The 12,899-nt window shown below is 32.6% G+C and overlaps 2 protein-coding genes across 5 annotated transcripts; both read right to left on the bottom strand.

Annotated features, from left to right (window-relative positions):
* Nucleotides 1–4,197: 4,197 nt before the first annotated feature.
* LOC135123100 (uncharacterized) lies at nt 4,198–6,659 on the bottom strand. Of its 4 annotated transcripts, XM_064047612.1 has the most exons (4): nt 6,316–6,458; nt 6,134–6,258; nt 5,577–5,798; nt 4,198–5,329 (listed from the first exon to the last, which is right to left on the bottom strand). In XM_064047612.1, the coding sequence occupies exons 2-4, from the start codon at nt 6,152–6,154 to the stop codon at nt 4,688–4,690; spliced, it is 885 nt and encodes a 294-aa protein (XP_063903682.1). In that variant the 5' UTR covers nt 6,155–6,258; nt 6,316–6,458; the 3' UTR covers nt 4,198–4,687. The 4 variants fall into 4 exon arrangements, with proteins under 4 accessions (XP_063903682.1, XP_063903683.1, XP_063903684.1 ...); XM_064047613.1 differs by lacking the exons at nt 6,134–6,258; nt 6,316–6,458 and adding an exon at nt 6,465–6,659; XM_064047614.1 differs by lacking the exons at nt 6,134–6,258; nt 6,316–6,458 and adding an exon at nt 6,606–6,648.
* Nucleotides 6,660–9,653: 2,994 nt separating this feature from the next.
* On the bottom strand, nt 9,654–11,551 carry LOC135123099 (protein artichoke-like). Its single transcript, XM_064047610.1, has 2 exons — nt 11,542–11,551; nt 9,654–11,488 (listed from the first exon to the last, which is right to left on the bottom strand). Coding segments are annotated over exons 1-2 (1,605 nt in total). The 5' UTR covers nt 11,543–11,551; the 3' UTR covers nt 9,654–9,884.
* Nucleotides 11,552–12,899: the final 1,348 nt, after the last annotated feature.

Raw genomic sequence — 12,899 nt, 5'->3', positions numbered from 1 at the left:
CTAGAGCGCTATAAGAGTGTGACGATCGAAATATATCAATTTCAGTCTAGAGCAAAGCCGACAGCGTCACGTCTCGACCCTCCTGACTTCTATACAAAGCCTGCACCCTTTGTGCAGATGGCGCGATAAATCCCGCCAGCTCGACTAGGAACCGCGCACTCCGCTTCTGCCACGTATTTCGCTGTTATTTAACCTCAATTCCATTTAAATGTTGAGTTTCCATAACTCTGATATTAAACTACAACTGAACAAGTGTTAAAGTTTCAAAAGAGCAATAAACAACATTTGAATTCGCTATACACTCTTGTGAAATTTAAAACAGCAAATAATTCTTATCTGACATCAAGATGGTACAGCAGACAATTTTATGAGGGAAGCATTAATCAACAAAATATTTACAAAACAAAAACTTAGCAAAGATTTATAAAAACAAAAAAAAAACTGGTGTGAAATACAACTTGCGCAGACAAAAAAATATTACGTGAGGTTAGAAACTACAGAGCATGAAAATTTACGTTCAATTCAAATTATACAACAAGAAAATTACTGAGGCTAAAATTGTGAGATAGAGAGAAATTGTATGAGGTGAAAAATTGCAAAGCTTACGAAATTACATGAGTTTATTTTATGTCCATTTCAGTTATTTTTAAAAGTTATACATTCCCCCAAACAAACACAAAAAACCATAACAGGCAATCTGGAGGTTCAAAATGGCGTTGGACGTATGCGTCGTTAAAAAAAATAATACGTCAAAAATATGTTTCCCAGAAATGTGATCAATCCTGTGACGCTGTGCAAATAATGGTCTAAATTTAAGGAATAAAATGCACGTCCCACATGACCCACAATGTTGTTCATTTTTTTAATAAGATTTTACAGTTCAAACATGTGCTCGGTTTGAAAATACTCTTTCATCATGGCCACTGCCAGAACAAAGAATTTACCTGATGTTAAATTATGCCACACTTTATCAACGATTCAGACAAAGAATTTACATTATGTTTAATTATGCCACACTTTATCAACGACTCATACAAAGAATTTACGTTATGTTAAATGATACCTTGATCCAAGTGATTGGTTACTTAAAACAATTAGCTTTGGGAGTTTATATCGTGAACTGTCCCCAATTTATCCCAAACAAACACGTGATAAATAAACACAAAATGCGTCAGGCGTTGCGAGAAAGCTTCTCGGTGGTATAATTTTCCACGTTGCGAGAAAATGTGTCTCGATGATAGAGCTTTCCACGGTGCGAGAAAAATATCTCGGTGATGTGATGATGGTATGATGATAATAACTGCCTAAGGGGAGAATTTTGTTTTAAATCCTCCCGTACCTCAGTAGGGGAACTAGGGGCTTGTTGTAACAGGGGTAAGTTGTAACACTAAATTTTTACCCACAATTTAAACTCTTTAACGTCAGGTATTTTACTGAATTTAATTCTTGCACCATAAGACATCATGTCATCACAACCACTGTTCCTTGAGCCAGCGCAGTAAGTGGATGTGTGCACGTGTCCCGTTTTGGCCAAGTAATGTAAAATATTGCTTTAGTAAAATTTGGTTTTTCGTATCAGTTATTAATTAATTTAAAACTTTTAGTTTTGCATGTAGCTCAAAAATTACTCAGCTTTGATATTCCTTACACATTTTGACGCTAAGCCACATAATTTTGACGAAATGTAATTAAATGTAGAAAATTGTGCTACGGGGCATGTTGTAACAATAGCTTTGATGCAAGTTGTAACATGTTACAACTTATCCCAAATTCACTTCTACAAATCTCATACCTAGCATACGAAAAGCGAGCCAAAATTTTGACCTATGCCATATATCGCTTTCCAGATATATTAAGAAAAAGGAAGACAACACTCAAATTTTTAATGTTAACTCTTTTTCTAAAAGTTTATTTCAGTTTTACTGAAAAAAAATTGTATATAATGAAGTGTTGTGTTGATTTTTCAAAAATAAAATCTAAATATGTATCAACATCAACTTTATTTTTACTGGTACTACCTGTATGATGGCTGTTACAACTAGCCCCAACCACGGGGCAAGTTGTAACAATGCACTTTTTTTAAGAAAATGCCTGGTGTGAAGTGAAGATGAACAATTTTGACCTTTTGCCTGTTCAGTCCAATAGGGGAATAGTTAGACTACCGATAGATGCTTTTATAATGGTCAAACAGCTAATAGATACCAAATTATATTCGTTTTCCTAAAAACTGTTACAACAAGCCCCTCGTTCCCCTACACGATATTATGAATTCGGCCATACTTTCACGGTCTTCGCAGAGTGGGCAACGTTAGGTTAATTTAACTGCCGCTAATGAACTAATAGCAATCTTGTGTGAGGAATGTAACACCAAAGTATATGTATCCATAAACCTAATTTATAATTTGATAAACAAAGAACGAGTCCTGACTAAGTGAATTTCATGAAATCTCCTGGCAAGTGCTTATCTAAACACAGTCCTGACTTAAATTGTGTTCGAACTGGTTAACGATTAAAATCCTAACATGAACTGCGAATTTACAACCAATAAAACAAATTTGCACCACATGTTAGCGTCGGTTGAAAATTCGGATATTTCAGCTTCGAAATCCGCAAGAATTAGCTGCGCGTGTTGGGGAAACTGTGGCGGCGTCGTCGTAACGATTGATTTTCGTTAAACAAAGGCTCTTCCTTTTTTATTAACTATCAAACCAACTAAACTTAACCTAGGTAACTCACCGCGTGGTTTTGACACACAACAACAAACCAAAAGTGACCCTCTCCCCACCCTCTACAAAGCAACCACCCCTATCACTACCAACCCTCTAACTAAAATTCCCTAGTAGAACTACCTACTACCAGAAAAAGAACTAAACGTGCACATGGTTGCCTATGTTTAACGATTTTCTTGATTGCATTTTTTTTTCAAATTCAAATTATTCAAATGCAATTTCGCGCCGCTCTTAATTTTTTTCAGCCCGAAATTTTAATTCAAATTCGGTCACCACAACGTTTTTAACGATTTTGCCATATTTTTAAGGTACCTTTTTTAAAAAGTCCAAATTTTATGGATCCTATCATGCTCTTAAGAAATATAAAATTCTATTTCGACTAAAAAATCACCTTCAGAAAAACAGTTAAAAATTCAGGATTCTGCCGTGTTGTTAAAGTATATCAAAAAATGAAAACTCGAAGTCCTTTTCCATTAAATGCGAAGGTTTTTCACATTTATGGCCCTTCAGTACGCAACACTTTTTTAAGGATTCTGCCAAGTTTTTAATTAATTTTAATTAGTTAAGACTTTTAAGTGTAGTAAAAAATAGGTCGAAGGTCATTTCGAAAAAATTCCCCCCGCCCTTAAAATATAATCCGATAAATCCAGCTCTTTAAAAAATATATAATGTTTGATTTTACGACTTTCGTTTTGTCATAACCTCTGTGAAGTAAAAATAAGCCATATAAATAAGACCCCGCAGCCCTTGCGCGGTGGGAGCGCAAATTCTTGGAGTCCCACGGACAGACAATGAAACATATCTAAAACACATAACTAAGGAGATAAAATGTCCTTCAGCATTAGGTAATAGCAATCCGAAGTTCAAGTGTTTATTTATGTTTATACATCGAAAGAATGTCACGGAGAAATTACTTTGATTTGAATGAGTTTGTATTCTAAAAACAGGACTAAAGTTATTGATTAAATCACAATCTAACAAAATGTTCTGCTTATTACAATTCTGATTTTATCATTATTATATAGAGACTTGCGTATTCCCACATTTTCGAGAAAATGGAGTGACTCGTTCTTAATTTGACCAACAAAAAATAGCTGATGACGTCATCAACATGGATATACAAGTCACAGCGCATTACCAACGCAAGAAAAAAAAGTAAAAGGGCACTTATATCCCATGTTGGTAACGTAACCTTGCAAATGTTTTTGCGAAAATTTGAACATTTAACAAAAAAACTGAAAACGAGTTCGTGCACTACAAATATACGAGTAGGAGTATATTTTTGTACAACATTCAAATCATTTTAAAATACAACAATCGGCCCAACAGTTTCGGAGATTACGAACCAAATACAATATTTATCCAAAAAAATTGCTTCAGGGGCCAAAAAAATTCTGTCCGAATAACTTTAAACAAATTTTATTTTCAAAATAAAAATGACAAATTATATTAAGTATTTTGGAATATTTCATTATTATTTACCATGGACCCCCAAACCACACCAGTGGGAATGTTTCTTCAATATCTGTCTAATTATATAAATAAATGGGGGTGATCCAGTCAAATAAAAAAGCTGATTTCACTTCCGGTAAAACCATAAGCTTGCAATGATGCAAAAACCGGTTTTCACGTCCCGACGTTGCGTTGACTTATTTCAAACATTTGTTATCCAATAGCATCCTATAATAAAATGCCTTATATATTTCTGCAATAAACTCAAAACGAAAAGTTTTCAAATAAATTTGTCTCTTCTCCATTAAAATTAATAGTTGTATTTGCGTATACAACGCTTCATGCCATTTAAGTTTTTCATGGTCTTGATATCCTTTATTGAAAATAGTATTCATTCTTTTCATGCACTGTTGTCTAAAGGACGATGTTTTTTTTCTTTCTCAAAACATCCGTCTCTGATCATTTCATGTGTACTTTATTTATCCTTTTCGTTTTGTGTAATAACTTCAAACATTCAAATCTTGACAGAATTCACAAACATAGAGATCATTTTCTTGTAATATCATAGGACACGATTTGTGTCGATGGGTGCCTTTTACGTCGATGGTTAAATTACGGTAATCGCTCTTTGAATCAAGTACGCCAATCCCTTTACATATCACGCTATCATCAAAGCTACAAATCGTTCTACGCAAATCGTCTGCTGTCATAACAATCTCGTCTATTTCAATTTGTTTTCCATAACACCAGAAAGTTATTTTCCCATCCTTACTTAACCGAACTTCTTTCTTAGTAATCACGTTTGATAATTTGTTGATGGTAAAAGTAGCGAAAACTATGTCGCCTGTGTCAAGAAGTACTTTTGACCAAGCAGATGGAAGGAGAATTTCGGCATTGGAAACAGTGGTGTAGATTTCTGCAGGGTTATATCGGGTTTTTTTCTCTGTTAACCTATTTTCGCGTGACCTCTTTTCTGATGGTTTGGTGCCTTCAACTACGTTTTCAGTAAATGGTCTTTTTTCTAAAGATTCTGACTTTTCTAATACATTATTTTCACAGGACGATCTTTTTTCAAAAGGTCCTGAAGACGGTGGTTGAGATGAGAATGGGACAGCATGATCCACCAATCGTGTAGATTTAAGAGGCACCTGAAAATAATTAAAACAACTGTTGGTGTCAAAAATTAACAAAGTGCACCAGTAGTACCACCCAAAACTCGACAGGGAACGCCAACTCTAATTCATTTTATTTGCGACAAATGATTAGCATTGATGGGTGTTGTATGAAAAAATGTTGATGAAATAGGAAAAATAGTGGCATTAAGTGTTAATAATTTCCCCATATATGCATTCCTGCTGAAGTCTGTTTTAATAGAAAAACTGACAAAATACTAACCTTTGTAAGTACCGTATTATCCTTCCGATAAAAGACTTTTTCTCGAACGATGTCCTCTTCTTTAAAGTGAAACTCACAAATATAGTTACTATTTTTTAGTGCTCGATTTAGATTTTTTTCCCATATTTTTCTCTTTTCTGGAAACGATGGCGGTTTGAAAAATGACTTTGGTTTCTTGCCAGATATGCGTGAGGATTTGCAGACTATACATGTCCTACCCATCTACAAAAAAATATAATTAAATAAACTTATAAAAAAAAGTTCTATTAAACAAGGACTTATTTTCAGGGTATTTGGCGCGCAATAATGAACGAAGTTTAAAGTAATTCAAGACACTGCGGAAAGATTAAAATCCAAGAAAAATATAAATGATTAACCAACGGCAAGAATACGATAATAGAAATTGATATATTTCGCTTGGTCTGATAAATTAGTAATTATCTCCGGCGTCTTTGCAATTAGTTTTAAAATCGAAAAATGGACCTAATGGAAATAAAAATTCTGTTACTCTGTTTTGAAATAATAGGCTTTTATCAGGATAATCCGGTCCTGTTTACCCAAGTTTGCGGTGATGTCATAAATTTGCTACATTAGTCGTTGCGAAGGACAGTAAAGGAGTCATAGGTAATCGTAAAACTATTATATTCCTTGTCACACTATACTGTAGGACTGCTGTAGGTAACTATAATTTAACTAAATTGGTCATAGAATATTCAAATCGCAGTAATTTTACTATTACGTTTACGTCCTACGTTACCGTGCTTTTGCCACCTTCACAACTGTCTACCTTTAATCTGTCAATACAAATCTCTCCAATATTCAATTGCCCTTTTATTGTCCAAAAAAGTGATGCAGAATTTTACAAAGAAAACACAAGTGCCTGCATACCTTGCATAAAACTTCGCAAAGTGAAAGTTGAGCAATTTCAGTAACACAGTTTTTCGAGTCGCTCTGGAATTGTGTACATAAACATAATAAAATAGCAGAAGATATTACACTGGACGATTAATTTAAAATATACAACCTAACCTTAACAATATTGCATTAAGCGAGTACTAAAAATAAACAAACTGGTGTCTAAAGATTAACCGTCACATTGTTGTAAATGTCAAATCCTCAAATCTAGGAACTTTAATAGCGAAGAAATCCCTAGACTATTTGATCAGAAGTCCTCAAATGAATCGTCATCACTCTTCACACGATAAAAATTTTATAAAGAAAAATTAAAGAACTAACTGTAGGAAGTTAGTTCAAGGGTTACGAAATTAAAATGCCTTGTTATAATCAAAGAATGATGCCAGAGTGGAACTCAGATTTGAGAGTCATAAACATTACCCAGAAATTTTTTAGGAAGTAAATGCCACAGAATGAAAAAAAAATAGAATGTGAAGTTGGCGATTTCTATAACACAAAAAAATAGATAAATAAAAAAAGGAGAAATATTTCTCTTAAATACATGGTACATATATACAAGATTAACTATACATGTTTTTTTTAATTTATGTTCACAATTAAACGAAATGTCAATTGTGACTTCGTCACACATATAAACTGTTTTAAATAAATAAAGATATCTCTATACTGTGATAAACATCATGATCTTTATATATATAGTTAGGTGTTCTGTGCTTTATACTGTGCTTGTTATATGAGTGTTTTATGCGTATGAGTATTTTGTGTTGCCTATAGCTGTCATGAGGTCTGTTCTAAAAATCTTAGATCATAAAAATACAAAAAAATCATCATTCTACTACTGATCACTGCTGCTACATACCACTGTCTGACATATTATACTCTAGACGGCGAAGAAATGCTATTATACGCAGAAGACCTGTTTATGCTGCATAAGATTTTCTGGCCGAAACTGTAACTATTGTACAAAGGAAGCTCATAAAAAAGAAAGATTTTTCTTTGTTTCAATTTCGATTGTGTGTATCGTTCTCCAAGATTTGGCGCACAGTTTTACTGCAGCCAATCAGAGAAACACGTTCAAACTACGCGCGGAGGTCTGGACGTTTTAGTACTCTATATGTCCGTCGTCCAGGGTATAGTTAATTGTTCTCTGTTATTAGTATTACGTTTACTTTATTGATCGATTGTTGTCAAATTTTGTATGTAAATATCATGTAGATGGTTAAACGCTAACTAAAGTTTTGCTAATCACCGCCACCAACAATTTGATGACGTCATTTCAAAGAATTCTATGTTTATTTAATTTAACTGTTATACAGGGTTTCTATAAATGATTATAAGGGCGAAGTAGGTCATGAACACGTGCCGCCTCTCAGTTTGGACCTTACTAAATACTTAAGAGCCCACGACAAATACCACACGCATTTGTTTAACTGGTTGCCTAAATGCGTCATACCTTTTTTAAAAACAAAACTGATCCAGAATAAAAAGAAACAAATTCAATTTCAGGTTACAAAAGGAACTCCTTACTACTGAGGAAATTTTGTCAAAGATGTTTGCGGATTCTGCTCAGGTCGTCTCAAATCATCAACAGCTTCCTCAGATACTGAAGATCTTCCACGAGATTCCTTCTCGGAGGCCCCATGTGTCTTTTTTCTTTCTTTATAATTTTTTAGAATAGCAGTATTTGTTGGACTGTACTTCAGAAGTGAAGGAAATTGTGTCGAAATAACTTTCGACCAATTTTTTTAAATTGGAGTAAGCTAAAAAGTATTGTAATAGAGTCCAACCGACGAATGGCTACTTTCGTGTTTTCTGGTCATTTCATGAAAACAAAACAACATGTGTCCCGTTTCCATGTGATTGTCTATCTGTCTGCTGTTTGTGTCGATTTTTATTATACAGATAACGCCAACCAAAACTTATCTGATGATCGCCACCAACAATGTGATGACGTCGCTTCAAAATGTTTAATAGTAAATGTTACTTAAATTTTATAAAATAACATACTCGTGGAAGTGTGGTTTATGTATGAATGAATTAGAAAATTTTGCAGATTTTTTAACTTTGATATTATAAAATCGAATGCAATGAAATCTTACAAAGGTTTAACGGTTATCATAAGCACAGTAAATCGGTAATCAAACTTTATTATTTTTTATTCCTTTCCAAAAAACCAATGACGTCATCTCAAAATTTTGTCGCATAAAGATTATCTAAAATATATATAATATTTTGAGTGTATTCTTGTGTATTGATATTTTTTTTTAATTGCTTATTATTATATAGGTGACTACATTTTTTCGAAAATTTGAGTATATGATACTGTTATTTTTAATATTACACTGCACTTGTAACAGTCCAAACGTATATTTATTTAGAATTTATAGTGCTTATCAAAGTTATCATCAAAAAAATCAAATTCATTAGTTTTTAGTTCCCGAGCTTAAGCTAAGGAAGTGTTGTAAACGAGTCCATAGGGCGACTGGCGACTTTCATATTTTCATGGTCATGACCTCTAGAGTACGAAAAAAATAGGTCTTCCGTTTGTGGATTCATAAATTACATGTGTTGAATGTTTACTCAAGATATCAAAATTTTTGGAAAAAAATCATAATTTTATAACTATATTTTGCAATTTAATTTTTAATCTGCAAAACCGAATGCTTTGAAATCTTGCTGGGGTTTTAACGTTATAAAATTATCGTAAGCATCGTAAATTTACAATCAAGTTAATTTGTTTATCCCTCCTTCCAAAATTGATGACGTCATCTCAAAATTTTGCTGAATAAATTCTATCTAAAATGTGCAAAATATATATAATGTCTTGTGATTATCATTGCTTTTGCATTTTTTAGAATTACGTTTACTAAAAAAAAATTGTGAATGAGTCAGTTTATTTTATTGATTAAATCCATTTCCTCGAAAATTTGGGAATACAATACTGTTATTATTAGATTACACTGCACCTATTCAAATTGATATAAGTACATGTTCTTACAAAAATGTTGATGACAAAATTTTATAAAGGGATAACTCATTTGAAACATACTTTACATATATTTTAATATTATACAAAATAGATATACATATATACTTAGATTTTACAAATATTATTTCAATAAAATTGGTGACTAAACTATAATTTATTTTTGTAGCGCCAACTATCCGAAAAGAGAGGAAACCTTGAAAAAGTACCTACCTACATTAAATTTATGATTGAAAATGAAGTTTAGATGTATTTACCTGTACGGATCATTAGAGTGCCACTAAAAAGAAGTTTTATTTTTTCTAAAGCGTTAGTTAGGTTAGAAAAAGTAATAAACTCGCTGAAATTAAATTATTGAAAAATTTTGCAACTTATAAAGTCAGTCATTTATCAATTGCTTGACTTTGTTAAATTAGTACGTGTAAATTTGGCATAGAGCCTGATACGTTGTATTTAAAATCATCCAAATTATTGTGTTTTAAATCTAATTTTTGTAATCTTGATAAAGCCAAGAATTCGACGGACACAATCTTAATTTTGTTGTTTGCAAGGTACAATTCTTCTAAACCTGGCATATATTGTAGACTGTTCCATGGAAAATGTTTTAGTTCGTTATTATTTAAATATAATTTTTTTAACTTTTTAATATTATCTCTTCTTGGTTCGCCTAATATATTTTGTATCTTGTTATTGCTTAGAATTAAGCTTTTTAGATTTGTCATATAATATAGAACACTCCAGTGAAAATCGATCAGATTATTGTAGCTTAAATCTAACTTTCGTAAGTTATCTAAATTAGCCATACGTTGAAAATCTGTCAAATTATTGTGATTTAAATGCAGTTCTTGCAACGCTTGTAAATTAGCTGGTAAATCAAAAACTGTACTAATTTCATTATTCTCAAGATGTAACTTTTCTAAATATGGCATATCTTGGAGAATATCGGAAGGGAAATGCTTTAATTTATTGTCATTTAAATAAAGTTTTCGTAATTTAGTCGACCTGCCAATTATTGATTTGACAGACCTATTCCAACTTATCTTGTTACTACTGAGAATTAGCTCTTCTAAATTTGGCATTAACTCTAGATCACTCCACGAAAAATCATCTAAATAATTTTGTTCTAAATGGAGTTTTCGTAGTTTTCGCATTTCCACGGTCAATAAACCTCCAAATGCGGTTTTTAATCCATTGTAGTCCAACATAAGTTCTTCTAAATTCGGCACATACTGTAAATAATTCCAGGGAAAGTGAACTAATTTGTTTGAAGATAAGTTGATTAGCCGCAGTTTCAACATCACAGTTGTGCTAAACTGGTCAAAACGAGTTATATTATAGTTGTCGTTTAACCACAATTTTTCTAGATTTGGTACATGTTGTAAATCCTCTAACGGAAAACTTTCTAGGTAATCTAAACCAATGCTTAATGTTGTCAGTTGATTTAAGTTGGGAGTTAACAATCCGTCAAATTTAAGCAACATGTTTTCACTTAAACTCAAATGTTTTAAACTTCTCAAGTCATCGAAAGCATCAGCTTCAATTACGTGTAAATAGCAAGAAGAAAAAGACAGATTTTCCAGACTTGTCAAATTTTTTAAAAAATTCTTGCTCACTTTATCCATATATTGTTCAACGAAATGGAGGTATTTTAAGCTGAATAATACCGAAAATGTTTCGTCACCTATTGTCATACCACTGTGGTCAAATACTAGTGTTGTTAGAGATGGACATCCTCCAAAATGACTTTTATTTAATTTTGAAAATCCACTGTCGCGAAATATTATCTTTTCTGGAGCTGCAGAGCACAAGCTTCCATTTTCTATGATGTATATATTGACATTTGAAAATTCCAGAACTTGTATTTTGTCAACAGAGCGAAATGTTGCTTTGGAAATATTAAGGCTCTGGAAGCCAAAGTCTTCTAAGGTCAAGTTGACTGAATGTTGGTGGCTGTATAAATATGGACTCTGAAGAAGAATTAACAAAGGTAGACAGAATCTTGAAGTCAGCACTACAACAAATAAGTTGATAAAGAAATTAATTACAACTCGTTTTATTTTGTACTTGCGAGCGATGTACGATGTTGTTTTGTACTGAATCATGAACGAATTGTTTGATAAATATCAAACCTTTGACATTTTAGATAAACAAAGATATATATATTTTAATCAACAATTTTACGTATAGTGTACACAATACTGCAAATAAACTAAATAAACAACAAGATGTTAGAAAATGGTTTTACACAAAAGGATTTAAGTAAAAAAACTATACATGTAGGACTATGTTATTTTATGCAATTTAAAACTCATTTCCTATGTACAATTTTGATATGACGTCACCACATTGTTGGTGGGGATGATTAAGCAAAGTTTGGTTAGCGTTCTACAATCTAATGTACCTGTAACGGATACCTCGGTCACAGTTCTCGCAGTCTACACTAAAATGGTCGAAGGTTATTTAGACAGAACTTTTCTCTCCCCTTAAACACAGTTCAATAAATCCCGCTTCATTGAAAAACAGCTTACGAAGCCAGTAAAATCTAATTTTCCGGACATGATGCGTACATTTTTTTTGCAATCGTAAATTCGTATTTTTTTTAAACCAGTCAACAGACATTTTTCAATTTATAAAAACGACGTCTGTGTTTACAGTTTTTCGTCAATTTCGGATTGAAAACGAGCGAGGCAAATAGCCGGATTTACCAGATTTTTTACATAACTTTGAAAACCCCCTATATATTAAGTATATAAAATCGCATCAAAAACTTAACGACCAAGTGGATTCGTAACAATGACCTACATTGATTTGTCAAAATTTTGAAGCTTTGACAACTACATTTAAGTGTCAAAACAGAATGACTCACTTGACGTATTTAGAAGTGGTGTTATCCTAATTTTCCTGATTATTTTTGAATGATTTCAGTTTCCCATCGTGTAGTACGATTTTTCATCACGTGTTTAATTCTGTTCAATCAGATTATTATTACAATGGGAAAAATCAACTTACAATATTATACTGAGAATATAAATTTGCGAGCATTAAAATCGGGCTACTATTCAAATCTGATTTTGAATGAAAATTATTCACAATTTATATCTATATGAATCCTATGGAATATCTGTGAGATGAACTTAAACAAAGAATTAGAGATAGGATTCCGGCTCCTGGGTCACTCCAAAAGCTCAGAATTGCCGAAAAAGAATATTGCAAAACAATTTCATGAAGTTTTTCGTAACTCTGTTTTAAAGACAAACATCTGGTCTTTCTAATGCTTTTTTTAGTTTCTTTAAGTGTAATATAGTTCGGTGGAAAATTTGATTCAAAGTCAGATGTGAATAGCGGCCTGCTTTGTGGCCCCATTTCAATGCTCGTAAGTGTAGTATTGTTACGAAAGAAACCCATACGTCGCCCTGGTACGA

Source organism: Zophobas morio, unplaced genomic scaffold (assembly GCF_036711695.1).
Source record: "Zophobas morio isolate AGI-343-1 ecotype UQ-CSIRO unplaced genomic scaffold, CSIRO_AGI_Zmor_V1 ptg000006l, whole genome shotgun sequence".
Taxonomy (NCBI): Eukaryota; Metazoa; Arthropoda; class Insecta; order Coleoptera; family Tenebrionidae; genus Zophobas; species Zophobas morio.
Note: the sequence above shows the minus strand (reverse complement) of the source record. Positions and strands in the feature narration are given on the sequence as shown.

Excerpts from the sequence above, each read along its gene's own strand:
- LOC135123100 (XM_064047611.1), bottom strand. The coding sequence starts at position 6,154 with ATGACATCACCGCAAACTTGG. Across the intron at positions 5,799-6,133 it reads TGACATCACCGCAAACTTGG|ATGGGTAGGACATGTATAGT; the intron begins GTAAACAGGACC and ends ATTTTTTTGTAG. Across the intron at positions 5,330-5,576 it reads ATAATACGGTACTTACAAAG|GTGCCTCTTAAATCTACACG; the intron begins GTTAGTATTTTG and ends AATTATTTTCAG.